Genomic DNA, 26,548 nt, shown 5'->3' with positions numbered 1-26,548 from the left:
AGAGTCATTGAAGTTCTCTTTGTTCCATTCCAATTCTCAAGGAGTCTGCTACCTGGATATGGTATCTTGCCTTATGTTCTAGGGTATTTATTCTCCTTCCAATTCTTTTTTTCAAGAACTCTTATTTCATTTATAATTTTATTTTAAAGAAATCTCCTACTTCTTTTCTTCCATGTATCCTTTTAGTCTTTGTGGCCAACACATGTTTTTTCTCTGAGTCCATCCTCATAATCATTATGTGATTTCTCTCTTTTTCTGGGTTTATTTCTTGGGCATCTATTGACCTATATTATTTGCTGTTTGTTATTTTCTTTTGTTGACTCTTATCTGCAGCATCAGTTTCTGATTTGGGTCTTTACATTAGGGCTAGATTATGAGTCTTCTTGTACAGTTAGATGGGATGGTCAGGTCCAGTTTGGTCCTGACCTAATTGCCTGGGCTCCTATCACTGAAGCCATGTGGTTTGGTGTGCTTGTGCTCAGTGTGCTGGCAGATTTCAAGCTACTGGGTATTGTTTGGATTTAGAATGCTGTGGTCTTCAGAGCCCTTTGGAGTGTCTCAGGTCAGGTGGCTGTAGATATCTGGCCCCTCAGGTCATCTTGTTCAGAATGCTGCCTGCTTCTAGCCTCACATCCACAGTCAAAACTGTCATAGAAGTTATATCATGGTAGGTCACTGACTCTCCTGGGATCTCTTTGTCCAAAAACTCAAGGCTTCCTGTATCTTGATACTGTTTGACAAATATTTTATCACAGGAACTCTGGGAGTTAAGTGCTATTATTATTGTCATTTTAGTTGAGATAATGGAGGCTGAAGGAAGCTAAGTGACTTGCTCAGGGTCATACCACTAGGAAATATCTGAGGTCATATTTGAACTCAGATTTTCCTTACTCTCAGCCCAGTGTTCTACCAATTCACTGCTCCACCTAGTTGCCTCTATGGTTAAGAGAAGCTAGGAAATACACACTCTGCAATGTTTTTTCCTAATTTCTTTTTATTTTGTTAAACATTTCTAAATTGCATATAAATTTTAACGTTCATTAAAATTTTTTGAGTTCCAAATTCTTTCCTTTTTTATTTTTCCCCTTCCTTGAAAAGACAAGAAATTGGATATTGATTATACTTTTACAGTGATGCAAAACATTTTTCCATATTAACCCTGTTGCAAAAGAAAACAAACCAAAAACTCCAAGAAAAATGAAGTGAAATGAAGTGAAAAATGAAAGTGAAAAAATGAAGTGAAAAAAAGTGAAGAAAAGCATGCTTTGATCTGGACTCAGATTCTATCAGTTCTTTCCCTGGAGGTGGAGAGCACTTTTCATCATAAGTCCTTTGGCATTGTCTTGGATCGTTGTCTTGATCAGAGTAGCTTGAGTCTTTCATAGTTGATCAGTGTATAATATTGCTATTATTATGTACAATGTTCTTCTGGTTCTGCTCCCTTCACTTTGCATGAATTCATAGAAATCTTCCCAGGTTTCTCTGAAACCATCCTGCTTGTCATTTCTTATTGCACAATAATATTATTCCATCACAATCATATGCCACAACTTGTTTAGCCATTCCCCAATTGATGGGCATCCCCCCAAAAAGAGATGCTATGAATATTGTTGTCCAAATTGGTCATTTACCTTTTTCTTTGATCTCTTTGGAATGCAGATCTAGTATTGGTGTTGCTAGGTCAAAGGGCATGTACAATTCTAAAGCCTTTTGAAAATAGTTCCAAATTGTTTTCCAGAATGGTTGGACCACTTCACAACTGCACCAACAGTGCAATAGTGTTCCAGTTTTTCCGTAGTCCCACCAGAATTTATCATTTCCATTTTTCTGTCATGTTAGCCAATCTGATATGTGTGAGATGGTGTCTCAAAGTTGCTGTAACTTGCGTTTTTCTAATCAGTAGTGTTTTAGAGCAATTTTTTATGTGACTATCAATAGCTTTGATTTCTTCCACTGACTCAGCAATATCTGCAGCTCAATTTAGATATACCAGTACCTACTCAGTGTGCTAGTACCTGCCAGCATTATAACTAGGACAACCCAGCAGAATGGTTAAATTGAGAGGACCAAGGGAAGGGCATTCTGAGTGGATGTGCTGCTAATCCAATGTCTAGTGGTGATTTGTTCAGTGGTGTCTAAAGGGAAGCATATTGTTTCTCCTAAAGACTAGTGGCAGGTGGAACCTGTCAACATTTTAGAAGCTATTTTCCTGAGGCACTTATATGGTGGAGATGGCTTGTGTCATTTTGTAAATTTGTCTGTTGCAACAATTTTCATCAAAATAGAAATATACCATTCTTTAGTGACAGAATATTACAAGATAGTGAAGGGCTTTGGGAGTAGGCATACATGGTGGTCCCTTGTTTTTGCCCGTAGCTTCTGAGCACAGATCATAGACTAAAATTCCTGGGAACAGGCTTTCCCAGCTCAATAGATGGCAGCAGTCAGGGAAATAGATTTCCTCCAGAAGCACATGGCAGAAGATGTGTGTGCTTACTTAGTTGAAGTTTCAGAATTTGGGGATCAGACCATATTTTTTTCTGAAATGTTACAAATGCCTCTCTTTTATTGAATATCTATCTTTTTCACTAATTACTGGGCTCAGGTTTGTGGGATATGTCCTTTTAGTTTGCATCTTGAGCTCCTTTGCTTTTAGGAAGCTTCTTCACTTTCTAGTGTGTGCAGAATAGTCATGTAATATTTAAATTTCCTTTCCTTTATATTTGAAGGTCTTTTCCTTGGCTACCTGAAAAATTTATTTTTTGTTCTTTGAATTTTTAAAGTTAGTTACTATGTTTCTCAAACTTTGAAGAATAAGATTATTTTTTAGAGGTAATGTGTGGATTCTTTTAATTAATCCTTCTGTTTTCTTGTGTTCAGAAGTTCTAAGCAGCTTTCTTGTATAATTTTTGGCATTATGGTATTCTGATTTTCCTATTTGCCGTGTTTTCTTGGAGACGTATGATCCTTAAATTGTCTTTGTGCATCCTGGTTTTTGAGATCAATGATTTTGTTTATAATAGAGAACATGAAATCTGTTAACATTATTTCCTCTTGCACCTCTTCTTCTAGATAGTCCTTTACCTCAGTGTTTTTGTATTATCTCACTTAAATCCAATTCACTGGCAAGTTGTGCCATTACCTTCCCAATGTCACAGTCCGCTTTGAGAATGAAGGACAAACAACAACCACTTCTATTCCAAATTTGTTTTCCTCTTACACTCTCATTGGTGCTTAAGTTAATCTATTCTGCCAAGTATTTTTGCTGTGTAGGCCATATATTCTGACATGTGTTTTCTTCTCACTTCTCTTAAACTTTCAATTTCTTTTTTGAACTATTCTGGAATATTTTCTTTTTGTTCTGTGCTCTCTTAGGTTTCTGCTTTTCATTAAACAGCTCAATTTTCTTTTTCTAGTATTATTTATTTAGAGAAGGTTTTATTCTTTTAGGTGTTTTAGTATTCATCCTTCCTTCTAATGTTAATATCTGTTGATTTGTCTGCTTGTATTCTTGGTTTTTGACTGAATTTTCTTTCTTGAGCTTTTGTGTGATTTTAGTTTTTTTCTTATATTATTTTCTCACTCAGTTTCTGACTCTTCCCCTTTTCATCAACCTCTCTGACTGTGCTCCAAGTTTCTGGGAAGTCAACACTGCTCTCAGCTGGATTCTAGTTCCTTTTCCTTCAGGCCCAGTATAGACATTTATTCTTGCCTTTTGCCCTAGTTCTTTCCATTTTTCAGTTCTCTGACTGTCCTTAATGATCATCTTCAGCTTTTTATAGGGTTGGGGAGGGTGAGGTGGTGTTTTTAGCTTGGAGTTCCTAACCTAGGATCTGCCCCAGGTCTTTTCCTGTTCCTTCCCCTTCACTTCACATGATTAGGCAATGTCAAAGTCTACTGCTTGTTGCAGTAGGATAGTAGAAGATAAACAAAGTTAGGTCAACATATCAATAAGCCTTTATTAAGTGCTTACTATGTGCCAGGCACTGTTAGTGCCAAGCATATAAATACAAGAAACTGCTCTCAAGGAGCTTTATTCTAATGAGGGAAGGCAACGCATAAGGGTAAATAGTGGGTTGGAAGGAAAGTACTTATGTTGGCAGATATTGGATAGAGAATTCCAGAGAGTCAGTAGTAGAATTCCCATAGAGGAATGAAGGAGTGAACATGATTGTTCTGGAGAGATGTGATCTTTCATAGTAAGAAGGCTATCATGTTATGGTATAAAAAGAATTTTGGAGAGGTAAGAATGGCATCCAGAGAAGAATGAGGGAGTGAACATCTGTGTGCCTGTAGACTCTCTACAGCAGGAGGGAAATATAAAGCATAATAAGCCCAAGGGTCAGTTTGTGCTGATGTGGATTATTCACTGTGCAGTAGACACCAGTCAGTGGTGGAGAGGTATTGAATGAACGTGATGGGGGTTAGCATTTTCCACTATTAATTCAGAAGATGCCTTGTTGGGCATCTTGCTTTGTTTCTGCCATGAATTCTTCTGTAATTGTGTACTTCTGGCATAATTTTTTTCCCACAAGAGTTAACAGGGTTGGTAGAAAATGTGTAGTCCTCCATTCTCTTCTTCACATGACTCAGAAACATCTGAGATCAGACTTTTTGAGGAGAAGAGGATCTCCTGATGCAACATGGCTCTTGGAGAAAGAAGAGTGTTATCTAGATATTTTGCCCAATATCTTGCTTAGAGAGCAGTAAATGAATTATTGAGACATTACAGGACCAATGGGAAAGGGACTGTTAGCTTTAGTGGCTCTGTGTGTGTGTGTGTGTGTGTGTGTGTGTGTGTGTGTGTGTGTGTACACATGTATCTATGCATGTACTTTTTTTTTAGGAAGATTCTAAATTAGAAGGCGGTACTTTAAGTTTTGGTAGAGGAAGAGTTACAATGTAGGACTCTTGGGAGTAAGGAGACTCATTGGAATGTCGAAAGTTTACTCCAATAGTCACCCCCTGTTCAGTTCCCCTGAGGAGGGAGCTAACTTATGGGTTATTTGAAGGCTTTTTGTTTGTGTTTGTAGAGGTTTATTTTGTTTGTTTATGAACTCCTATGAATGCTTTGTGTCTTCTGCATTTTCTGTCAGGTGAAATAAAGGTTCAAGGCATTGCTGGCTTGAGTATATAAACAGAAGCTGGGGACTACTTTTATTCACATTTGGAGAAACTTAAAAACCAGCTATTCAGTGAGCATTCCAGGAGAATTTCTTCTCACTTAAACTGGGAACAACAAGTCCAAGAGAGAAAAATTGATCCTGTTGGGGTCAGCCTCCAGTATTGTATCTGTTCTATGTGAGCCCCACCTTCCTGGTGACCTGGTATTACCTTGGAATAAACATCTTTGTACTTCCTATCTACCTCTCAGCCACTTTATAAAGCACTATGTAAATAAGAGACAGCATAATTATTATTATGCACCCACCCTCCCTTTAAACCTTTACAGCTTTCCGAATACCTGACATATGAGGACCTGTTAAAACTTACATCTGCCTATTTCAAAGACATTAGTCTCTATCCCTGATCACTGCTCACCCTCTCACTGGTATTGTCCAAATATAGGAACATCACAGTAAACCGTTCTGTTCCCAAAGGGAAAACACTTGTCCTCTACCTCTGTATTTAGACTACATCTATAGATGTATATATTATATATGTATATGTATATTATTTATCATATTGGAATAACTGGATATTGAACATAACCTTTTGAAATAAAATTCGGATTTTATTGAATGTCTTAAAATATTTAAAAAGTTACTTTATGTAAAAAACTTATGGACATCATTACATATTATATGTACATATATATTAAATGATGATAATTATAGTAGTGGCCAGCATTTATGTAGCACTTTAAGGTTTGCAAAAAGCTTTAAACATATTTTCTCATTTTATTCTCACAACATCCCTGTGAGGTAGGTAACTATATTATCATCTCCATTTTACAGATGAAGAAAATGAGTCAGAGAGAAGTTAAATGCTTTGCCCAGGGTCATGCAGCCAGTGAGCATCTGAGGCAGAATTTGCCTTCCTGACTCTAGGTCCAACACCCTCCCTTCTATGCTTCCTAGCTATCTAGAATAGGAAAATTTTTTTTTTAAATGCAATTTATTTATTTATTTAACATATTTGGTTTTCAGCATTGATTTTCACAACATTTTGAATTACAAATTTTCTCCCCATTTCTACCCTCCCCCCCACTCCAAGATGGCATATATTCTGGTTGCCCCATTCCCCAGTCAGCCCTCCCCTCTATCACCCCCCTCCCCTCTCATCCCCTTTTCCCTTCCTTTCTTGTAGGGCAAGATAAATTTCTACGCCCCATTGCCTGTGTATCTTATTTTTTAGTTGCATACAAAAACTTTTTTTGTTTTTGAACATCTGATTTTAAAACTTTGAGTTCCAAATTCTCTTCCCTCTTCCCTTCCCACCCACCCTCCCTAAGAAGTTGAGCAATTCAACCTAGGCCACACATGTATTATTATGTATAACCCTTCCACAATACTCATGTTGTGAAAGGCTAACTACATTTTGCTCCTTCCCAACCCATCCCGCTTTATTGAATTTTCTCCCTTGACCCTGTCCCCTTTCCAAAGTGTTTGTTTTGATTACCTCCACCCCCATCTGCCCTCCCCTGCATCATGCCCCTGCCTTTTATTTTTTTTTTTATCTTCCTCCCACTTCTTTCCTGTGGGGTAAGATACCCAACTGAGTATGTATGGTATTCCCCCTCAGGCCAAATCTGATGAGAGCAAGGTTCACTCATTCCCCCCTCACCTGCCCTCTCCCCTCCTCCCATAGAACTGCTTCCTCTTGCCACCTTTATGCGAGATAATCCACCCCATTCTATCTCTCCCTATCTCCCTCTCTCAGTATGTTACTCTCTCATCCCTTAATTTCATTTTATTTCTTTTAGATATCTTCCCTTCATCTTCAACTCACCCTGTGTCTGCTCTCTCTCTTTTACATATATATATATAAAAATATATATATAAACACATATATACATATATATACATATACATACACATACACATAGATATATACATAACAACACATTCACTTATATATATACATAAACATATATATATATATATACATATATACATATATATATGCATATTACCTTCAACTACCCTAACACTGAGGTCTCATGAATCATACTCATCATCTTTCCATGTAGGAATGTAAACAAAACAGTTCAACTTTAGTAAGTCCCTTGCAATTTCTGTTTCTTGATTACCTTTTCATGCTTCTCTTGATTCCTGTGTTTGAAAGTCAAATTTTCTATTCAGTTCTGGTCTTTTCACTGAGAAAGCTTGAAAGTCCTCTATTTTATTGAAACTCCATATTTTGCCTTGGAACATGATACTCAGTTTTGCTGGGTAGGTGATTCTAGGTTTTAATCCTAGCTCCATTGACCTCCGGAATATCGCATTCCAAGCCCTTCGATCTCTTAATGTAGAAGCTGCCAGATCTTGGGTTATTCTGATTGGGTTTCCACAATACTCAAATTGTTTCTTTCTGACTGCTTGCAGTATTTTCTCCTTGATCTGGGAGCTCTGGAATTTGGCAACAATATTCCTAGGAGATTTCTTTTTGGGATCTATTTGAGGAGGTGATCGATGGATTCTTTCAATTTCTATTTTGCCCTGTGGCTCTAGAATATCGAGGCAGTTCTCCTTGATAATTTCCTGAAAGATGGTATCTAGGCTCTTTTTTTGATCATGGCTTTCAGGTAGTTCAATAATTTTTAAATTATCTCTCCTGGATCTATTTTCCAGGTCAGTGGTTTTTCCAAGGAGATATTTCACATTGTCTTCCATTTTTTCATTCCTTTGGTTCTGTTTTATAATATCGTGATTTCTCATAAAGTCACTAGCTTCCACTTGCTCCAATCTAATTTTTAAAGTAGTATTTTCTTCAGTGGTCTTTTGGACCTCCTTTTCCATTTGGCTAATTCTGCCTTTCAAGGCATTCTTCTCCTCATTGGCTTTTTGGAGCTCTTTTGCCATTTGAGTTAGTCTGTTTTTTAAGGTGTTGTTTTCTTCAGTGCATTTTTCAGTATTTTTTTGGGTCTCCTTTAGCAAGTCATTGACTTGTTTTTCATGGTTTTCTCACATCCTTCTCATTTCTCTTCCCAATTTTTCCTCTACTTCTCTAACTTGCTTTTCCAAATCCTTTTTGAGTTCTTCTATGGCCTGGGGCCAGTTCATGTTTTTCTTGGAGGCTTTGGTTGTAGGCTCTATGACTTTGTTGTCTTCTTTAGGCTGTATGTTTTGGTCTTCTTTGTCACCAAAGAAAGAATCCAAAGTCTGAGACTGAATCTGGGTGTGCTTTCGCTGCCTGGCCATATTCCCAACCAACTAACTTGACCCTTGAGTTTTTCAGTGGGGTATATGACTGCTTGTAGACTAACGAGTTCTATGTTCTACGTTTGGGGGGGAGGTGCCAGCTCTGTCAGAGCCGCACTCCTCCTTCCCCAAGGACCCCCAGTCCAGACTGGGCTTAGATCTTCAGCAGGCTGTTGCACTCCTGCTCTGATCCGCCACTTAATTCCTCCCACCAGGTGGGCCTGGAGCCGGAAGGAACAACAGCTGTAGCTGCCCCACCTCCGCTGCCCCCGGGGCTGGAAGCGGAAACGTGAACTCCTTCCACTCCCGCAGCTTTTCCCACTAACCTTCTCCGCTGTCTTTGGTGTTTGTGGGTCGAGGGGTCTGGTAACTGCTGCAGCTCACATATTCAGGGCGCTAGGGCCCCCTCCGCCCGGCTTCTGGTCTGGATCGTCCACGCCGCTCAGGCTGGGCTCTGCTCCACTCCGTTCCCAGCTCCCAGCTCCGTGTGGAATAGACCTCACCCAGAGACCATCCAGGCTGTCCTGGGCTGGAGCCCTGCTTCCCTCTGCTGTTCTGTGGGTTCTGCCGTTTTAGAATTGGTTCAGAGCCATTTTTATAGGTTTTTGGAGGGACTCGGGTACGGAGCTCACCCTAGTCCGTGCTTACCAGCCGCCATCTTGGCCAGAATAGGAAAATTTTAAAAGCCGTGCAGAGCCTACACAGCCCACCCCTTCCCCTTGCAGTAATGGGTAAAGGATCTCCTGACCACCTTTCCTGCAGCCCTTCTTCAACCACAGCAGCCTCAGGAATGCCTGCTTCAGGTTTTCGTTTTGTAGAATGAGGATAAATGAGTGTGCAGAGGGAAAGACAGGGGCAACCAACAATGTAATCATTATTATCACCTTGGCATCTTTTAGGAAAGCACTTGCTGTCCCAATGAACAGAATGATCAAATAAAAGATAAAGAGTAAGAGGAAGGAAAACATTACAATGGTGGCTCTCACATGGGTCTTAGTGCTCACATCTCTGAGGGCAGAGACCTGGTGCCCCAACATCCTGGTATGCCTCCTCAGGGAGAGGATGAGTAAGAGACAGGAGAACAGAGATATGATGAATGGTGTCAGTGTCCACAGGAGACCAAGATGGTGCCACACGTAAAATTCTCTTTCCTTTCTTCTGACATTTTCAGTACAGTTTGTAATGAGTCTCATTTTTAGGAGGTCAGAATATATATTGAATTTTTGGATCAGTAATACTGCATTGAAGAAAAAGAAGAGCACACAGGCCAGCAGAATGCAGGCAACCACCTGGGAAATCCTCTACTTAAGCCAGAGGAAGGCAGAGTGGGAGAACATGGCAGTCTTGAGGCAGTAGAAGACACTGAGGCAGGTAGACAGCTAGATGCTTAAATAGTCACCAAGGGTCCAGCTAGTTTCATGAATCTGACTTAGTGTCACTTCATAATAGAAAATCAGGATAGAACACCAAGATAGTGGCATCAAAAATGACCACACATTGCAGGATGATCCTGGAGAAGGCTAGATTCATAATGATAAAGTCAGATAAGGAAGTCCAAGAAAGCCATTCCCCCGAATCCCCAGAATGAACTAAAAGAACAGAAAGAAGATTTGGAATAAGTTCAGCATGTCTGCAGATGGATTTCCCTGCCTTTGTAATCTCTCTGCTTATCTTCAGCCTTGCTACTGCTCTACAGCTCCTCTGACCTGAGGTAAGTAAGCACACACAGGTACCTGCTTTCCCACAGTGTCACCAATACCTTTTGTGCTGCTCTGACCTGCTTGTGCTTCTGTCTCTGTCCAGAGTGCTCAGACTTGAGAGTCAGTCTTGCAATTGCTCCTTCCAAACTGGTCTGCTATTGTTCTCTAGTTCAGACCCCAGGCTTGGAGTTTTTTAATTCCTTGGGTAATAAATGTCATTTAGTGCACAAAAGACCAACCAATAGTGATTGAAGGATCTTTGCTAAGATGCGAATAATTGCAGAATTTAGTATCACATATAGAAGGGAGGGGTCAGAGTCAGAGAAAATGCAGGCTTTTGTTCCACACAGATAAGAAGTTTCTGTGTCACATAAAGAGAAAGGAATTAGTCTTTGAAACCTCAGAAAGTACAGTCCACTGGAGAGGTATCTGGAACTGGTGAAGGGTGAAGACACTGGATGGAAGAGCTATTTTGTAGAGTGAATCTACCAAAACCATAAAAATATGTTTTTGCGTGTATGTTTGTGTGTGTCTATATTTATGTTTCTATTTAACTATACATTCCCTATATCATTTCTGTGTATGAAATGCATATGAAAACAAAAATATTGATTATAATACAACATCTGTATTTTTTAAAACTATGCAGTAAATTCAACATGTTAGTTTCAAAGCTGTCTTCTGTGTCTTCCTCTCCACTTCTTTCTGGTCTTTTCCCAGTGTTTAAAACACATGCTTTAATAACACTAATTTTTTTCTTTTTTCTTTTTTGGTGGCATTTCCACCTGCCCCTCTGGTCCTTAGTTCTCTTTCCCCCCAACTTAAGACAGCAAAACCAAAAACTTGTAACAGATATGCAGAGTCAACAAAAACAAATCCACACACTGACCATGTCCAAAAATCTATGGTTCATTACCCTCCTTTAGTCCATAACCTCTAGGTAGGTTGGTAGCATGCTTCCTCACTGCAGTCACTGTGGGTCATTGCATGGTCAGAGTTCTTAAGTCTTTACAATATTGTATAAATTATTCTTTTCACTCTGTATTGTATCATTCAACTTTTTTCCAAATTTCTCTGAATCTTCACTTTTCTTCATTCTTGTGACAAGTAACATTCCACTACCTTCATACACCATAATAACTTCAGCCATCATCTAACTGATTGACACAACTTTAGCTTCCAGTTCTTTGGTGCAAAAAAATGTGCAACTAGGAATGATTTTATGCTTTTGGATCCTTTCTCTCTTTTGTCTTTTTGGGTATACATATAGACATACACACATGTATTTATATATACCTATGTGTATATAGAATAATAATAACTAGGACTTATGTAGTGCTTTAAGGTTTGTAAAGCATTTTGCAAATAAAGATTATACATAATTTAACGGCTTTGAGTATAGTTTCAAATTGCTTTTCAGCATGACCAGCTCAATTGATAGCTCCACTAACTGTATATTAGCCTGATTGTCCTCTGCCCACTCCATTCAGCAACTCTCATTTTTCTCTTTCTTTTTTTTTTGCCAAATTTGACAATCTGATGTGAGTAAAGTGAAACCTCAGAGTTGTTTTAAATTGGATTTTTCTTATTATTAGAGATTTAGAAAACTTTTTATATGATTGTTGCTATCCTTGATTATGTTCTGAATCTATCATACCTCTAAACCATAGATTATTGAGGTGTGGAGAATGGAGAAGAGATTGCTGAGCTTTGGCAGCCTTGGATCTTCTTAGCCCTTCCCTCAGATGGTATGCTGATGGTGCATCAGATAATTCATGCCATCTATGAGCCACATCTATATATTTAGGCAATTCTTACTTCCCCTGCCCCCACATATTTTAAACTTCAGCTATCTCTCCTTGCCTTGTTTTCCAGGTCGTTTTAAAAATTCATAAATTCCTTACATTTTCTTTTTAAAATTTTAAAATTTTGTTTTAGTATGTTCTTTCATTTTATTGGGTCATTTAATTCTATTTGCTCCATTCCAGCTTTCAGGGAGTCTGCTACTTGGATATGGTATCTTGCCTTATGTTCTTGGATATTTATTCTCCTTCCAATTCTTTTTTTTCAAGAACTTATTTCATTTATAATTTCATTTTAAAGAAATCTCCTACTTCTTTTTTCCATGTACCCTTTTAGTCCTTTGGCCAAGACATTTTTTTTCTCTGAGCCTTACCTTGTAATCATTATGTAGTTTCTCTCTTTTTCTAGGTATATATCTTGCATATCCATTGACTTATATTATTTGTTGTTTGTTTATTATTTTCTTCTGTTGACTCATATTCAGCATTATTTCCTGATTTGGGCTTTTATACTAGGGCTAGATTCTGAGTCTTCTTGCTATGTTAGATGGGATGGTCAGGTCCTGTTTGGTCCTGACCTTGATTACCTGGGCTCTTGTCATTGATTTCACATGGTTTGGTGTGTCTATGCTCAGAGTGCTGGCAGATTTCAAGCTCCTTGCTGCTGTTTGGATTTAGCATGCTGTGGTCTTCAGAGCCCTCTGGAGTATCTCAGGTCAGGTTGTTGTAGATTTTGGTCCCTCAGGTCATGTTGTTCAGAATTCTGCCTGCTTCTAGCCTCACCATAGTCAAAACTGCCATAGAAGTTACAACTGACTGTCTTAGGATCTCTTAGCCCAAGCACTCTAGGCTTCCTATACCTTGTTACTGCTATACAAATATTTTCTCACAGGCACCCTGGGAGTCAAGTGCTATTATATTATTGCCATTTTAGTTGAGAAAACTGAGGCTGAAGGAGATTAAGTGATGTGCTCAAAGTCACACCCTTAGGAAATATCTGAGGTCATATTTGAACTCAGATCTTCCTTACTCTCAGCCCAGTGTTCTATCAATCCACTTCTCCATGTAGATGCCTCTATGGTTAAGAAAAGGGAGGAAATACACACTCTGAAATATCTTTTTTTCTAATATCTTTTTATTTTGTTAAATATTTCCAAATTACATATAAATTTTAACATTCATTAAAAAATTTTGAATTCCGAATTCTCTTCCTTTTTTCTTCCTCCTCCTTAAGAAGATAAGCAATTTGATATCGATTATACATTTATGGTTATGCAAAGCATATTTCCATATTAGACATGTTGCAAAAGAAAATGAATAAAAAGCTCCAAGAAAAATGAAGAAAGTAGAAAAAAAGCATGCTTTGATTTTTATTCAGATTCCATCAATTCTTTCTCTGGAGGTGGAGAGCATTTTTTCACTTTAGGTCCATTGGAACTGTCTTGGATCATTGTCTTGATCAGAATAGCTTAGTCTTTCACAGTTAACCATTGTACAATATTGCTCTAAGTATGTACAATGTTCTGGTTCTGCTCCCTTCACTTTGCATGAATTCATATAAATCTTCCCATGTTTTTCTGAAACCATCCTGTTCATCATTTCTTATAGCACAACAATAGTATTCCATCACAATCATATTCCACAACTTGTTTAACCATTCCCTAATTGCTGGGCAGCCCCTTGATTTTCAATTCTTTGGCCCCACAAAAAGAGCTGCTATAAATATTTTTGTACCAATCAGTCTTTTACCTTTTTCTTTGACCTCTTTGGGATGCAGATCTAGTATTGGTTTTGCTGGGTCAAAGGGCATGTACAATTCTTTTTTTTTAAAAATTTTTTTATTTAATATGTTTAGTTTTCAGCATTGATTTTCACAAGAGTTTGAATTACAAATTTTCCCCCTATTTCTACCCTCCCCCCCACTCCAAGATATAGAATAGCATATATTCTGGTTGCCCTGTTCCCCAGTCAGCCCTCCCTTCTGTCACCCCACTCCCCTCCCGTCCCCTTTTCCCTTCCTTTCTTGTAGGGCAAGATAAATTTCTAGGCCCCGTTGCCTGTGTATCTTATTTTTTAGTTGCATGCAAAAACTTTTTTTTTGTTTTTGAACATCTGTTTTTAAAACTTTGAGTTCCAAATTCTCTCCCCTCTTCGCTTCCCACCTACCCTCCCTAAAAAGTCAAGCAATTCAACATAGGCCACATGTGTATCATTATGTATAACCCTTCCACAATACTCATGTTGTGAAAGACTAACTATATTTTGCTCCTTCCCAACACATCCCCCTTTATTGAATTTTTTCCCTTGACCCTGTGGGCATGTACAATTCTAAAGCCTTTTGAACATAGTTCCAAATTGTTTTCCAGAATGATCTTACCACTTCACAACTCTACCAACAATGTATTAGTGTCCCATTTTTTTTCCAAATTCCCTCCGAATTTGTCATTTTCATTTTTATGTCACGTTAGCAAATCTCGTAGGTGTGAGATGGCATCTCAAAGTTGCTTTAATTTGCATTTCTCTAATCAGTAGTGCTTGAGAGCATTTTTCGTGTGACTATTGATTGCTTTGATTTCTTCTTCTGAAAACTGCCTTACACTCTGCCATATCTGCAGCTCAATGCAGACATACCAGCACCTTTTCAATGTGCTAGTACCTGCTAGCATGGTAACCAGGACAACCTAGCAGAAGGGACAAATTGAGAGGACCAAGGGAAGGGCATTCTGGTAATCCAGTGTCTAGTGGTGATTTGTTCAGTGGTGTGGAATTTGTCAACATTGTAGAAGCTATGTCCCTGAGGCACTTATAAGGTGGAGATGGCTTGTGTCGTCTGAATTGGTCTGTTGCAACAATTTTCGTCAAGGATAGAAATGTATCATTCCTTGGTGGCAGAATGTGACAAGATGGTGAAAGCCCCTTGTGTTCCCATTTTCATTACCTACTTCCTAGATCTCTCTACCCTTTTGTATGTGTCCTGGAAGCCACATTCTTTTGAAATCACTTCCTTAAGGAATTTATATTAACTTAATAGAAACTATTCCCTGCTCATGTAGTACTTATAGATGAAAAAACTGATTTGCTCTTTGGTAAGATGCAAATAGATTCAGTATCACATTGAGATAGGAGAGATCGGAGTCATGTGAAAGAAAATGTTTTGTGGCCTAAACAAAGGAGCATCTAGTTCCACATAAATGCATCAAATTCATTTCACTCTTATCTGAGCCTGGCAAATCTGAAGAGTGTGAAATCTGCTAAGCATTGGACAGTGAGTTTGACTTTGATTCCTGGAAAAATTCTAGAACATATTACTAGAGATGGATGGTAAACATCTAAAAAAAGGAGCAGATATCACAAAGAGCCAGCATGCCTTTACCATGAGCAAGTCAAAAAAACTAATGTCTTTTCTTACCAATGGTATTAGACTAGTAGGGAGGGGAGTGTTGTAGATATAGTTTAACTCTTTTTTATCAATTCATTTAACAAATCTCTTATACTATATTTTTACAAAAGAGAAGACAAAAAGAGGATTGTATGAAATCTGTGAATAACCATATCCTGCTGCTTGCTTTTTAAAAAAGTATATAATAATTTCCAAACATTATTTTCAAAACTTCCTTGCTTGTCTCAACTTGGTTCTGAACTTCTGTTTCTTTCCATGTAATTAAAAAATTGTTTCAATAACTCTCTTTTTTGGGACATCACTATTGCTAGCTCCCACTAGCCCTCCCAGTTAAAAATAGAGAAAAAGAAAACCTCATGCAACAAAAAAGTATGGTCAAACAAAATGAACTTTCACAGTGGTTGTGGCCCAAAATAGGCCTTTTTCTATACCTTGAGTTCATTACCTCACTGTCAGGAGGTAGGAAACATGTTTCATCCTAGATCCTCTAGAGACCAGGTTGATTATTGCATTTCTAAGTTCTTAAGTCTTTTTTCTTATCAATATTGTTTGTCCACATGCAAACTGTTCTCCTTGTTCTGTTCAATTCACTCTGCATAAATTTATAGCACCCTGAATTTGCTGGAATTATCACTTCTATTACTAATATACATTACTATTTCATTCCATTCACAGATCATAGCTTGTTCAATCATTCCCCAGCTGATGGGTAGCTCCTAGTTTCTCATTATTTGATTTTCTTTTTTTCCGCTTTTGATCCACCTTTCAGGACCAGGGAATTTGCTTTGCTTGTGGCCATTCTCTCCTCACTGTTTCCACACTCTATCTCTTCCCTACTCATCTCTGCTTGTTTCTCTTTGGAGTTTGGCATCTTCTTGTACTAAATAATGTGAATTTTGAACCCTGTCCTTTTCAGCTAAGAGTGCAGTTCATCTGAGGTCTATTTCTTCCCTACCACACTCCCACCAACTGCACTCTTTTCACATTTGTATGCTCTTTTCCCACAATCCAACTATGAGAAATAGCAAGTCCTGGCACCCCCTCCTTCCACAGCTGTGTATTTCTTTTACCCTCCCTTTTCTTTCCCTTCTTCAAAGTCCTCAGAATGGACCCAATGTGCCCCTAGATTCTCTGTTTTTCTTCTTGTATTCCCTCAGTACCCTAAGGAAACAGGAAGGATCTGACAGGCCCCTTGCTCTCCTCCCCTTCTTAGAGGGTTTGTACTATGTCATCCTAGTATCCCCTCTAAATGCTCAAATCGATGTTCCTCTAATATATGAAGCTCAGGGTGAGTGCAGCAGAGCTGGACCTTGAAGTGTCAGGCCTGAAGAAGAGAGAGACCTGTGCCTGCAGCAGCCACTTCTTGGTCAGGGTCTTGGGCTCCATGCTGAGGTCGGGGTAGAACATTGTTCTGGTTCCCCATGGGCAAGGGCAGCAGTGGAACCCTGGAGCGCGCGCACAGACACACACACACGCGCGCGCGCGCGCGCACACACACACGCACACACACACAGAGACAGAGATAGAGCGACATGCAGAGAGATGAAGAGGGGGGTGACCTTACCTCACCCCCAAGGGAATACGAGGTGAGAACAGGAACATTCTCTGAGTCATAGGGACCCAAAATGGGTGATATTTCTCCCTGGGGCATGCTGGAACAATCCAGAGAATGTGGTAGTAATCTCAGATATAATTGAGGGCATTCAATAAAAATGGAGGGGGGACGATAGAAGTATAAGGAAAGAAGAGAAGAATAGAAAAATTTGAAAAAACTGTTTTTTCATGTTTCATCTGTTGTGCAACAAGTTAAAATTGTAGTGATTACATTATTTTTCAAACAAACACACAAAATGAAAATTATAGCTGATTAGTGGTTAGTGGTTAAGTCTACAGACAGGTCTTAACAGTTAAATGTTGGCAAGAGAGCATGTTGCCCATTGTTGAGAAGTCAATAATGAATCAGGGTGGGAATATGCTTGTAATGACTTCTTTATAATATGGTACTATATGGTTACAAGATACAATATTGTCAAAATTTCAATGAAGGAAAAACCCCACAAATCTCCCATAAATTATTAAAATTAAGATGCATCATTTAAAAAATTATATATATTTTAAATGATACAAATTTCAAAAGCAAATATAACCATTAAAAGGTTAAAGAAAGTAGATTTCCAGGGGTACTGAGTAATTTTTTTTTGCTTTTTGCAAAAGTGTTGGTAGGCTAAAAAAGTTTAGGAACCTCGGCTCTACACCCAGGTCCTCTAAATGGTACCTCCTTCCCAGAGTCTTTCTCCCCCTCCAGGAGAGCCTGAAACCACTGGTTCACTCTTGAAGCTGGAAGCCAGAAGCTGAGTATAAGGTGGATGAAAGCAGGGTGAGACTTTAGGAAGGGAGAATTACAAACAGGTAGTACCATTTTCCATCACCTATAATCCATTACAAAATGCTCTGGATTCTAAAGACATAACATTCATCACACCATGTAACCAAAAAAACCCAGATCTGACTCTTCTCCACCAGCTCCAGTCTTCTAAGGGACCCCAGCAGGAGCAGCCCCTAGGACTTAACCTTCCTCCTACAAGAGTCTTGAACTGAAGGTTTTTCAAGAGCTGAAATGGAAAAAAAAATCCTCATAAATCTTCTTGTCCAATTCCTTCATTTAACTGATGATGAAAGTGAAGTTCCATGTAAACCACATACTCTGGGTCATTCTGAGCTGGCCTCAGGAAGACCTGGGTTCAAGTTCTGCCTCTGACACATGCTGGCTCTGTGACTCTTAGCACATACTTAAAGTTCTCAGTGTCTCTTGGGCCTGGAGTCTGGTAGACCTGAGTTCAAATTCATCCCCAGTCGCTTCCTAGCTATGTGATCCTGGCCAAGTCACTTTACCTCTGTAGGCCTCAGTTTTCTGAACCGTAAAGGGGCAATAATAAAAGGACCTACCTCCCACTGTTGTGAAGAGAAGATGAGACGAGAGCTGAAGAAATGCTCGCTTCCTTCCTGATCTGACTCGGTAGAGAATTTTCTTAAAAAGCAAAAGCAAAACCTCAAACCAAAGTTACACAGGTAGTTGTAGGAGAGCCAGGACATGAAGGCAGGTCTTCTGATTTCTCAAACAGAACTCTTTTTCTAATACCATTACTCCCCCAGCTTTTTGGTTTCCTTCACACTCTTCGCCTATCTCTCACTGCTCTGGCCTATTTGTGCCAAAAGATTTTAGGTCCATGTCCATATTCCCATCATGAAAAAGCCCAAGTTCCAAATTAATTTCCTTTATGGGGAGTTTCTTTTCTTTTCTTTTTTCGAATGAACGTAATTTATATGTATAAACTAGCGAAAGCCAGCAGGGAAGGTTTATTATTATTTTTTTCCTAGAATAAACATTCTATCTCATGCCCAGGATTCTTAATCTGAGTCTTTATCTGGATAGGTGGCTGACTGTTACCAGCTGATGACACAATCAAACAATTTTTTTTCTTCTTTTTAGGGGAGGGATGAATTATGAGATATACACTAAGAAATATAATATAAATTCAAAAATGTAGAAAGAGCTATACATCATTTCCTCACTGGTCCATCATTGTGCCAGATAGAGTGTGTGGCACCCCCCACCCCTTTCCCTAGATGTTTTAGCAAGCACTTCTAAGTCATCTGAATAATGCTGCCCAACTTAAATGTCTTTAATATGTTATTATTAGCCATTTAATATGTGTTGCTGATCAGAGAGTCCCTAACCAACCTGATGAATTTCCCAGTCATCCTGATGTAATCTTATAGGTTTTCAGCTTTTTTTGCAAACACTTGACTGACAGCTCTCCTTGGAGTTTAGGTATGGCCAAAGGTGCCTCCTGAGAGGACACAGGCTCCTCTTACATTGCTGGGCAAGACTCAGGAGGATGGACACTTGTCAGAGTTGCTGCTCTCTTCTGCAGTCAATAAAAGTGGGCTGACAGGTGTCAGCTCTTTTTATCTTTAAAAGACTAGATCTTGGTCTTGCTCTCTTGGTCTTTTAAAGACTAGATCATCAGGTAGCAGAATGGACCTAAGTTTAGGATGGGTGTGTGTGGCAGGAGGAAAGAGAGACCTGTGCTTATGTACAGTGTCCTACACTGAGGAACTAGAATAGCTGCTTTGGGAGTAGGTGTACATGGTGGTTCCTTGTTTTTGCCCATAGCTTTTGAGCTCAGATCATAGACTAAAATTCCTGGGAAGAGGCTTTCCCAGCTCAAGGGATGGCAGCAGTTAAGGAAACAAGAGCTTTCCTCCAGAAGCACATGGCAGAAGATGTGTGTGCTTACTAAGCTGAAGTTTCAGAATCTATGGATCAGGTCATGTTTTTTTCCAGGAATGCTACAAATTCCTTTCTTTTATTGAATATCTATCTTTTTTCAACAATTGTTGGGCTCAGGTTTGCGGGACATGTCATTTTGGTTTGCATCTTGACCTCCTTTGCTTTTAGGAATATATTATTACCTTCCCTTCTTCAGTGTCTAGTAGGTGCAGAATAGTCATGTGATATTTAAATTTCCTTTTCTTTATATTTGAAGGTCTTTCCTTTGGATACTTGAAAAATCTTTTTTTGTTATTTGCATTGTTAAAGTTATTTACTATATATCTTACAGTTTGAGGAATAGGATTATTTTTTAGAGGTAATGTGTAGACTCTTTTGATAAATCCTCTTGTTTTTGTGTTCAGAAGATCTGAGGGATTTTCTTGTATTATTCTGGGCATTGTTATTCGATTTTGCTCTTTACCATGTCTTTTTTTGGAGCCCCAGCTTCCTGGTGACCTGGTATTACCTTGGGATAAACACACTTGTACTATCTCCCAGCATTGATTGGATAAAGCCGCTTTATAAAGCACTATATAGATGACAGATAATATAAATAAGAGATCAATATTATCCTACCCCCTCTCCTCCTCATCACTGGCCCTCTCCCATTTCTCATCAAAGCTCTCTTTATGTCTCTGTGGCTTTCCAAATATCTGACATATGGGAACCTGATTACAGCTGACATCTACCTATTTTAAGGACATTAATCTTTCTCCATGATCACTGGTTACTCTCTCACTACTATTCTCCAAATATGGGAACTCTACAGTAAACTGTTTTGCTCCCAAAGGGAAAAACCTTGTCCTCTATCTATATGTTTAATCTGTATCTATATATATTATACACACATATATTATTTAACACATTTGAATGATTGGATACCAAATACAACCTTTTGAAATAAAATTTACATTTCATTGAATGTCTTCAAAACATTTCAAAAGTTATTTATATAAAGAAAAACTTTAATTACAGAATTATTTTAGATAAATATGTGCATATATATAATGCTAAATGATGATAATAATAATAGCAGCCAGCATTTATGCAGTACTTTAAAGTTTGCAAAGAGCTTTAAACATATTCTCTCATTTTATTCTCACAACAACCCTGTGAGGTAGGTGCTGATATTATCCTCTCCATTTTACACATGAGAAAAATGAGTCAGAGAAGGTTAAATGCCTTGCCCAGGGTCATGCAGCTAGTAAATGTCTGAGGCAAAATTTGAACTCAAGCCTTCCTGCCTCTAGGTCCAATGCTCTCCCTTCTATGCTACCTAGAACAGGAGAATTTTAAAAGCCTTGCGGATTCTACACTGACCACCCCCTTTGCCCTTGCACTAGTGGGTAAAGGATCCCCTGGCCCAACCTTGCATGCAGGCCTTCTTCAACCACAGCAGCCTCAGGAATGTCTCTCTCAGGTTTTTGTTTTGCAGAATGAGGATAAATGAGTGCACAGAGGGAAAGACAGGAGTAGCCAACTCTATAATCACTGTCAGCTTGGTAAATGACAGGAAAATGTTTGCTATCCCAATGAAGATAATGACAAAATGAAAGACAAAGAGTAAGAGGAAGGAAAACATTACAATGGTGGCTCTCACATGGGCCTTAGTGCTCACGTCTCTGGTCGCATTGACCTGGTGCCCCATCATCCTGGTATGCCTCCTCAGGGAGAGGATGAGTAAGAGACAGGAGAACAGGGATATCATGAATGGTATCACTGCTGGCAGGAGACCAAGAAATTGGAAGACATAAAATTCTCTTTCCTTTCTTCTGACATCTTCAGTGTAGTTTGTAATGAGTCTCATTTTTAGGTCAGAATATGTATTGAATTTTTGGATCAGTAATACTGTATTGAAGAAAAAGAAGAGCACACAGGCCAGCAGAATGCAGGCAACCACCTGGGAAATCCTCCACTTAAGCCAGAGGAAGGCAGGGTGGGAGAACATGGCAATCTTCAGGCAGTAGAAAACACTGAGGGAGGTGGACAGCCAGGTGTTTAAATAGTTACTAAGGTTCCAGCAAGCTTCACGAATTTTGCTTAATGTCAGTCCATAATAGAAATCATGATCGAACACCAAGGTAGTAGCATCAAAAATGACCACACATTGCAGGATGATCCTGGAGAAGGCTAGATTCATAATGATGAAGTCAGATAAAGAAATCTTGCTCCTCTTAATCCAGTGGATGCAATTGATAAACCCAAGAAAGCCATTCCCCGAAATCCCCAGAATGAACTGACTGAAGGTCACAAACAAAAAGAAGATTTGGAATGAGGTCAGCATGTCTGCAGATGGATTTCCCCACCTTTGTAATCCTTTTGCTATCTGCAGCCTTGCTACTGTTCTACAGCTCCTCTGACCTGAGGTAAGGAAGCATACACAGGCACCTGCTTTTCCACAGTGTCACTAGTACCTTTTGTCCTTCTCTGACTGCTTGTACTCCTGCCTCTGTCCAGAGTGCTCAGAAAGTCTTGAGGGTCAGTCTTGTACTCCTCCCAAACTGGTCTGCTATTGTTCTTTAGTTCAGACTCCAGGCTTGGAGTTTTCTTAATGCCTTGGGTAATAAGTGACATTTAGTGCACAAAAGACCAACCAATAGTGATTGAAGGATCTTTGCTAAGATGCAAATAATTGCAGGATTTGGTATCACACAGAGAAGGGAGGGGTCAGAGTCAGAGAAAATGCAGGGTTGGTTCCATACAGACAATAAGTTTTCTTTGTCACATAAAGGGAATGAAATTAGTCCTTGAAACCTCAGAAAGTACAGTCCACTGGAGAGGTATCTGGAACTATTGAAGGGTGAAGGGACTGGATGGAAGAGTTATTTTGAAGAATGACTCTCCCAATACCATAAAAATATTCATTTATATGTGTGTGCATCCATACCTATCTATTTAACAATATATTCCATTTTTCATTTCCAGACACCTCTCCAGTGGGCTGTATTTTCTGATATACCAAGGGCTGATTCCATTATCTTTGTATGACATAGAACTCCTCATGCATATGGAATTTAATCCTCTATTCTCTGCCACGTGTGTGTATGTGTAATATATGTAACTATATTTCAATATAGTTGATTTTCTTTAACAGATTAGTTAGAAGATCCTGCCTATCCATTTATCTTGCACAGAAGCTTATAAATGATGAAGGCACTGCTGAGGGCCACAGAGACTTTGGGCATCTCAACATTTGAAGGGCTTTTGTACTTTGGCCATTTGGTATTGATGTCTTTGGCCTGAGCCTTATGAAAGTAAGCCTCTGGGCCAACACAGTCTTGAGGACAGTTTCATTACTCTTTAAGGAAAAACTAGCCTTGCCTGTGTGGCAGGAACCTCACAGAATATGTTACCTCTACTATAAAAGCCAAACATTGCTGCCTTCTCTTTCCAACGCTCCCTACACACCAGTCACACTCTTCATAATATCACCTCTAATATTCCATCGATAGCTATGTAGATTGTCATAAAAACTCCCAGTAGTTAAGCTCCCTTGGCTTCTTGATGCAGTTTCTAGAATTTCTTGGTGAATCTTGACCAATAAAATTCCACAAGAGATAATTTTTTATGGGTTCTCCTTTGACAGGAGAAAGTTGGGTCTTTAGGAGCCCCTGCTCAGTTGGTTGGGTAAACCATGGCATTCTTTTTAGCCCTTTTATGAGTGAATTAATTGAATTTTCCTTTCGGTTACCAAGTGAAGGGTGATAAGCTCTTGCTATGTCAATAGAGTAAGGCTCATTTTACTTCTTTCTTCATTTTCTTGGTCAGTCTTTTCATTTTCCTTTCCTAGAAAGACTGACAGGAATGTTAATAAGGAATCATCCTGGGAAGAAAAGAATAATCCTGTATTTATTGGGCTCATAAAATGGTTAATTAGAGCAAGTTTGCATTCAGTGTCATGTATGTGGTAGGCAGCGCTTGATTCCACTGTAAGTGGTTTTTCATTCATTTACTTTCCTGTTAGTGTCTTCTTCAGTTATCATCTTTGTGGTATAAGTTCTGGTATATTCACCACACTGTGTTTTAACAGCTATGGCTCATGAAGCCTAATGGTGAGGCACAGGTAGGATGTGCATCTTTCAGCTTACCGGAAGGGCAGTGGGTTAGGCTGATCACAGTGAAGAAACCGTATTGCTCAAGGCTGGTAAGATCAGGATCCTTTGCCTCAAATCTTGGACTCTGCATCCTTTCTCATTGTTGGGCGTTTACTTAGCACCCAGACCTTGATCGAGCTCAAGCCCTTCTCAGACTCTATTTTGCTGCTGTGTCCCAGCAGAGGTCACTGAGGCTGGCCCAAAGTCTCCCAAAGTCTCTACTCCTCCTACTTTGTCCTCACTTTAGTTTGCTTGGAGAAAATGAGATTCATTCATGAGGATTTAAGTCTAGGGCAAAAGTACTGATTCCATATGGCTTCCTTTCTCTGCAAAGCTAAAAAAAGTTGAAAATGGCAATTTAAATTCATGGGATACCCCAGGCTTTCAGGCAAGCTAGGCAGGTCATCTCCCAGGCAGCTGAATCAACTGAGAGTTCTATATTCAACACATTGTAATGACAATAAAAAATGGGAAGAGACAGAGAGTGGAGTAGATTCACTATTATTCCAGTGGTTTCTCTGAGAAGCTAGCATCTGTTCATTCTGCTAGTTTCTTTTCTTTTTTCTTTTCCTTTCAATAATTCAAGCCAGGGAAAGGAAAAGGTTTAGAGTGAGTCTGCTAGGACTAATTGATGCTGCTACCACTGACCTTACACTGCTGATGCTGTCTTACTACTGAATTCTAATTCCCACTCTTCTCTCATTTCCCTCTCTCCAGAGAGATTTAAAGAAATTCCAGCCATCTTGGAAAATTCCACCATCAGTCTTGATGTCACATTAAGAGCCCCCCCCTCTCATTTAGGTTAGAAATACAATCCAAATCCAAATGTTTTTAGGAACTTAGGAATCTTTTCTTGGCAGGTAGCCTAAACATTCTCAGACTGTGATATTTCTCCCCAGGGTTCAAAATTTTGAAGTCCCTTGCAAAATCTGTGTCACAGCTGGACCTAATATGATTAACCCAGCATTCCAAGGATTCACTTTAGAGTGCCATCAACCATACATGCAATAGATATAGGATAATGAAAATAACATTTGACTGGTTGTTTCAGTAATCACAGACCTAAATGCCATGAAATATATATGTTACATATGTCTCAGTAGAACATTCACATCACACATTACTCAGGTAACCATTATCATTATTTTATGACTACACTTGTAACCAATCATTTTACTGGTTTCTCCTGGGAAAAATGTAAGTTAGGGGCAAATGTCTATAGTCCTAGCTCTTCAATGTCCTGTTGACTTATCTTCCCCTACACCTGTGCTAGTAGATAGAGTGATCTCATCATAATCCTCCTCAGAGACATAGGTTTGCCTCCCTAGACTTGAACAGGTTGGTGATCTCAGGCTGGCTAACAGTGTTACTATGCTCTGAATAGTCTACTGTGAGAAATAGTAAGCATAAAAGGGACTGCCTTTTAGTTGAGTACTCTTCAGTTATTTGAATTGGATGTTGGCATATAATAAATACACACAACCTTCTTTGCTTGAAAAGTTTGTTTCTGAACCATTGTCTGTGATAGGCAGTCTTGATGTGATTGGCCAGTTTCCTTTTTGTTTTTGTTTTTGTTCAGAGTCTCCTGAGGTCAGTGTTCCCCTTTACAGTAGGGAGGCTTACTAACTTAACAATTGGCAATGAACAATTTTATTGAATTGGCTTTGAAGGGCCTAGATACTGGACAGACTAGAAATGAAAAAAAAATTACATGGAATCTACTCTTGTGCTATTGGTTGCTCTGTCTATTGACCTTTTGAAGGTCATAAGGTAAATCCTCTTTTACTTAGAAGCAGGAAAGAGTGAACACAATGGAGACCAAAGCAATAGCTGAGTTAGGGGCTCTCTGTTTTGTGCCCTCTCCCTCCCTAGATGCCCTTAGTGGATTGTCCTCCTTCTCCAATGCTAGGAAGTCTGGGACAGAGACCTCACCAGGAGCCTGGTGCCTTTTCAAATGCACCACAGCCCTGGTTTCATAGCCAGTCAAAGAGGTTGTTCTTCATCATGTGAGGTGTGGAGAATGGAGAAGAGATTGCTGAGCCTTGGCAGTCTTTGATCTTCTTGACTCTTCCCTCAGATGGCATGCTGATGGTACATTAGATGCCCATTCATGCCATCTGTGAGCCATATATATATATATATATATATATATATATATATATATATATATATATATATATATTTAGACAACTTTTACTTCCCCTACCCCCACATATTTTATACTTTAGCTATCTCTCTTTGACCTCTTTCCTAGGTCATTTTAAAAAATAATAAGTGCCTTATATTTTCTTCTATTTTTTCAATCTTTTAATTTTGCTTAATATTTCCTTTTATTTCATAGGGTCATTTAGTTCTACTTGCTCCATTCCAATTATCAGGGAGTCTGCTCCTTGGATATGGTATCTTGCCTTATGTTCTAGGGTATCTACTTTCCTTCCAATTCTTTTTTCAAGAACTCTTATTTTAGTTATAATTTCATTTTAAAGAAGTCTCCAACTGTTTTTCTTCCATGTACCCTTTTAGTCCTTGTGGCCAAGACATTTTTTCTCTGAGTCCATCCTTGTAATCATTATTTGGTTTCTCTCGTTTTCTAGGTGCATCTCTTGCGTATGTATTGATCTGTAATATTTGTTGTTTGCTTGTTTTTTTCTTCTGTTGACTCTTATCTCCAGCATCAGTTCCTGATTTGAGATTTAATAATAGGGTTAGATTCTGAATCTTCTTGCGATGTTAGATGGGATGGTCAGATCCTTTTTGGTCCTGATCTTGATTGCCTGGGCTCCTGTCACTGATTCCATGTGGTTTGGTGTATCTGTGCTCAGAGTGCTGGCAGATTTCAACGTACTAGGTATT

At 39.0% G+C, this 26,548-nt stretch overlaps 1 protein-coding gene and 1 pseudogene across 1 annotated transcript; both read right to left on the bottom strand.

Annotated features, from left to right (window-relative positions):
• Positions 1 to 589: 589 nt before the first annotated feature.
• Positions 590 to 9,991, bottom strand: LOC118851020 (annotated as a pseudogene).
• A 10,949-nt stretch (positions 9,992 to 20,940) lies between these two features.
• LOC118851018 (taste receptor type 2 member 3-like) lies at positions 20,941 to 21,885 on the bottom strand. The gene has a single exon (XM_036760612.1). The coding sequence runs from the start codon at positions 21,883 to 21,885 to the stop codon at positions 20,941 to 20,943; it is 945 nt and encodes a 314-aa protein (XP_036616507.1).
• Between the last annotated feature and the right edge of the window lie 4,663 nt (positions 21,886 to 26,548).

This window comes from Trichosurus vulpecula, chromosome 5, assembly GCF_011100635.1.
Source record: "Trichosurus vulpecula isolate mTriVul1 chromosome 5, mTriVul1.pri, whole genome shotgun sequence".
NCBI classification, from domain to species: Eukaryota; Metazoa; Chordata; class Mammalia; order Diprotodontia; family Phalangeridae; genus Trichosurus; species Trichosurus vulpecula.
The sequence above is the reverse complement of the archived record's forward strand: the minus strand, read 5'-3'. Positions and strand labels throughout refer to the sequence as shown.